Source organism: Lolium perenne, chromosome 2, assembly GCF_019359855.2.
Source record: "Lolium perenne isolate Kyuss_39 chromosome 2, Kyuss_2.0, whole genome shotgun sequence".
NCBI classification, from domain to species: Eukaryota; Viridiplantae; Streptophyta; class Magnoliopsida; order Poales; family Poaceae; genus Lolium; species Lolium perenne.
Window position 1 is genome coordinate 191,360,897 of NC_067245.2, and position 4,079 is coordinate 191,364,975.

The 4,079-nt window shown below is 43.6% G+C and overlaps 1 protein-coding gene across 1 annotated transcript; it reads left to right on the plus strand.

The window, feature by feature from the left end:
- The first annotated feature begins 739 nt into the window (after positions 1-739).
- LOC127334215 (uncharacterized) lies at positions 740-3,509 on the plus strand. The gene is made up of 2 exons (XM_051360634.1): positions 740-899; positions 2,178-3,509. Exons 1-2 carry the CDS (start codon positions 802-804, stop codon positions 3,373-3,375), a joined length of 1,296 nt encoding a protein of 431 aa, XP_051216594.1. The 5' UTR covers positions 740-801; the 3' UTR covers positions 3,376-3,509.
- The last annotated feature ends 570 nt before the right edge of the window (positions 3,510-4,079 follow it).

A 4,079-nucleotide genomic window follows, 5' to 3' on the forward strand; every position in this document is an offset into this window, starting at 1 on the left:
ATGAAAGGCATTCCTGGTTTCGAACCAGCATACCTTTCTCACTACTATGCACATCTGGTTGAAAATGTTCGCATTGCGCGGGCTTTCCACTCGTTGGACTTTGCGAACAAGTTAATTTGGATTGCTAGGTATGTTAGCAACAACTTCCCTGGTTGATGACTTGTGCTGATGGTATGACCACTTTTGCTTGCCACAAAGAAGTAGAAATTGTGGCCTAATGTCTACTAGCTTTTGTGCTGATGCTTCTAGCCATGACATGAACTTGTAATGCTATCTGTAGTTTCAAGACTATGTACTACTTTGCAAAATTATGGCATGTATTGCTTTCTAGCACTTATATGTGAAGCAAGTATTAATATTTGTCGTGTATTTCTAAATTATGTGTGTATGTACGATATGTGTGTGTTGCATGATGGATTTGTACATAAAATTCTTGTGCTGATTTTTGTTTCTACATCCAGTCAATTGTTGTACCTGACTTGTTGAAAAATATGGTGGTAATCTCACCAAATGGAAGAGAAGGTTACCACAACCAACTATCACGTGTGATCCATCGTCCACACAGCCTATATCCCACAAAACAAACAAAAGGTGGGATTGGGACTATCCCATCCACCCAATATGGATGGTTCCATCCCATCCCAACCAGATCAGCAACCAAACACACGCTTAAAGAACACACCAATTCAGAAAATGGAAACGGGCCGGGCCCAAGACCAAAGTTGGTATGCGAAGAGAGCATATTCCCTGCAGTGCGCAGTAGGAATTGCCCTGCTCTCCATTAGGTACCGGTGCGCCCCCATGGCCGGAAGCCGCCGCCGCCGCCACCGTGGAAGAGCGAGGTCGCTACAGCAGGGCGCCGAATCGTCGGCGCTGGCAGACGCCACTCTCACCTCCAGGTCCGCGCCCTCCTCCGTCCTTGCTCGCCTCTTTTCTCTTTTCTCTTCTTATTGATGGCTTATTTGTTTACGGAGTGGATGGAGGCCAGTCGAACCTAGAATCGGAGAGAAACGCCTACCACGCATCGTTCGATCAGTAATCTATCCTTAGCGATACAGCACTGAGATTTCGAGTATGTAGTGAATCAGTAGGTCTGTTTGGATGAATTGTCAGTTATGATTAGGGTTTTTTGGTGAACTGATAGTGCTTAGTAGCGAACTGGCCTCCCCTAAATTTGGATCTCTAAGGTGTCTCAGTTTGGTAATATTCTGATTTAGTGCGTTTGCACTAACAGTTTAACATGGAACAACTTCGTTCATATCAGTTGTTGATAACTTAATTTTCTCTGTTTAGCCAAAAAGTTCGAAATTTCCTTTGTTACTAGGCAGATGAGCATTACAGTTTTGAGTACTCCGGGTTCGGTCTTGGTAATGCTGCTGCCTTGAACTATGCTCACTTGGTTTAGTGATGAAGTGAAACTCATCTTCAAACGCGATTTGGTGGATACTTTTATCATGACACTGATTATTTACTAGGGAAAACCAAAATCACAAATTACAATTTGTCCTTGTAAACAACTGAGGGCATTATAGTTCTTTTTTGAATGTTATGAAAATGATTGTTATTCATTGCGTGATGCCATTCAGCGTGCCAGTTTACTCAGTTGGTAAGTTTGATCCAAAGTCAAATCAAGAAAGAGAGCCTCTCATTTCAGCACCCAGTTGTCTCGTGTTCGTTTGGTCTTCGTCATGGCCATGGTGCTGCCATGATCAATGCTCACTTCTGTTTAGCTACCAAGTGAATTATGCATAAGCAAATGATCTCATGAAAGTTGTCTAGATAAGAAGTGGAGCTTTTACGTCAAACAATATCCTCACTTATTGCTATTTATTTTGAATACTCTGCACGCCACCTACCATTATTTGAAAATGTATCATTGTACACATGGTTGGCACCAAAAAGATTCTATTTATGCTGCTATTGTAGAAAAAAATCAAGCTGTAGGTGGTTCTGAAGTAGCTTCTGATTGAAGTTTGCCTTATTGTTCAGTTACAGCCTACTGCATTTCCAAATAGACGCCCCTGTTTGCCTTATTGTTCAGCTAAAGCTTACTGCATTTCATGCAGTGTATTAACTCCTGCAGTATTACTTTATCATACCTTTTTGCATTTTCTTGAAAACTCTATTATGTTGCAGTTCTTATTCTGATCCATTATCCTTGAATATATTTATGGCAGCGAAGTTACCATTGTGGGGAGCCCCTCTAAGAACACCTGCCATGCCTCAGGCTCTACCTCCTTGCTTTCGTCTGAACCTCATGGTTTTGCAGATCTCCTGGACAGCCTGCTTCACGAAATCATTGATCTCTTTACCTCATTCCATGACTTCCTTGCTTTCATTGGGACCTGCCGCTCTTGGCGTGCTGCAGTCTCTTCCTTTCCCTCTGCGTATACCTTCAGCTTCCCACCAGTCCATCTCAAACCGGATGGTCCTTATGTTCCTCCCCATACAGGCAATATCAAGCCCATGCTTCTATCTAACTGCAAATGGCAGCTCAGTGAACCTAGCAAGAAAAACTTATCCCTTTGCTGTTCAGTGCCTCAAAATACTCCAGATAATATGTACTATTTGGGCTGCTCATGTGGGTATCTTATCTTCTCCTATAGGGAGCACTGCATCCTTGTCAATGTGTTCACTGGTACCAAGGTGAAGCCCCCCAAACTCCCACCGAACAATGAACTTGGGGAATTTTGTGGCATAGGCATTCTTACAGCTGCATTGAGTTCACCCAACTCACGCCTCCTCCTTTGCTCCAGAACTTCCATGTTTGAGTGGCAGGTTGGAACAAACTCCTGGTCGGAGCACGCTCTCGCTCTTGAGAGAGAACGCATCACTCAGATTCTGTTATTCAATGGTGATATCGTTGTTTTTGATTCTCTTATGAGGCTCCACACTATACGCTTGGCACCTCAATTCAGCATGCAAGAAGTAGCCATTAAGTGGGAGTTTCTGCCTTTTGACCCATTGTTGGTGGTCTGTGGTGACAAACTTCTCATGGTTCACCTCTCGAGGAGCTCTGACAAGTTGAATGGTTCATATCGCTTCTTTAAGGTCTTTCACCTTGACTTTTCGGTCAGGCCAGCTAAGTGGGTGAAGATGGAGAAGTTGGACAATCAAGCACTGTTTGTTAGCCTTGATACGAGGACTCCTACATTTTCTTGCATGAGCCCTGAAAGATGGGGAGGAAAGAGTAACTGCATCTATGTTGCCAAGCTATTTGAAGATCCTGATGAAACCTGGACTGCAGTCGAGCTTGGTCAGCCAGTGTACTACGACGCAGGTCACGCCATATTATATAGTTCTACATTCCCTCATGACTACAGTTTACTCTGTAGCCTCTGGGTGCTTCCCAGTTCAGTTTATGGTTCTGGCTAGTAATCTTGTCTCAGGTTTTTTGCTAGTCTTGCACAAGGCCTAGAGCTTATTGTGGTTAGCAACTAGCTCTGTGTAACTGCAATGGTTTCCGGTGTTGCCACCTGTGTTTTGTGTTCAAGGATACAGTTTCTTTACGCGGTCTTCTTGCGTCCAAGGCTAGGAACATGACATGCGGAAGCAGAGCCCACTTGGGTTTGCAATAGTTTCTGAAAAGTAAGACCTTACTACTTTAGGCACTATCATGACATGGGCAACTCAGCATGTCTTCGAATTTACCTCCCTTATTTGGTCTACTTGTGTGCTTTAAAACGTCACCTTGGATGAACAGATGTACTTCTGATTGTAGTTGATGGTTTTGTTTCCGTTTGCTGCCTACTCTGGAACTCTGCTGATGACTGCTGCATCGTCTTTGCTCTTCCATCTATTTCCCCCCATATTTGAGTTCTCTAAGAGCATCACTAGCAGTGCCCTCAAAAGCAGTTTGAGGATCGAGAATTGGTGATTTTGAAGACTCAAAACAGCCGGCGCAGACTAGTGCCCTCAAACCAACCCTCAAAACAGGGTTGGTTTGAGGGCACTGGTCTGCGCCCCGGCCTTCAAACCCTCAAAACATTTAAAATTTGAGACACATTTAAACTTCAACAAACATGATTCATCAACATACATACTAGGTAGTTCATTCAAACTGACACTGAACATACATA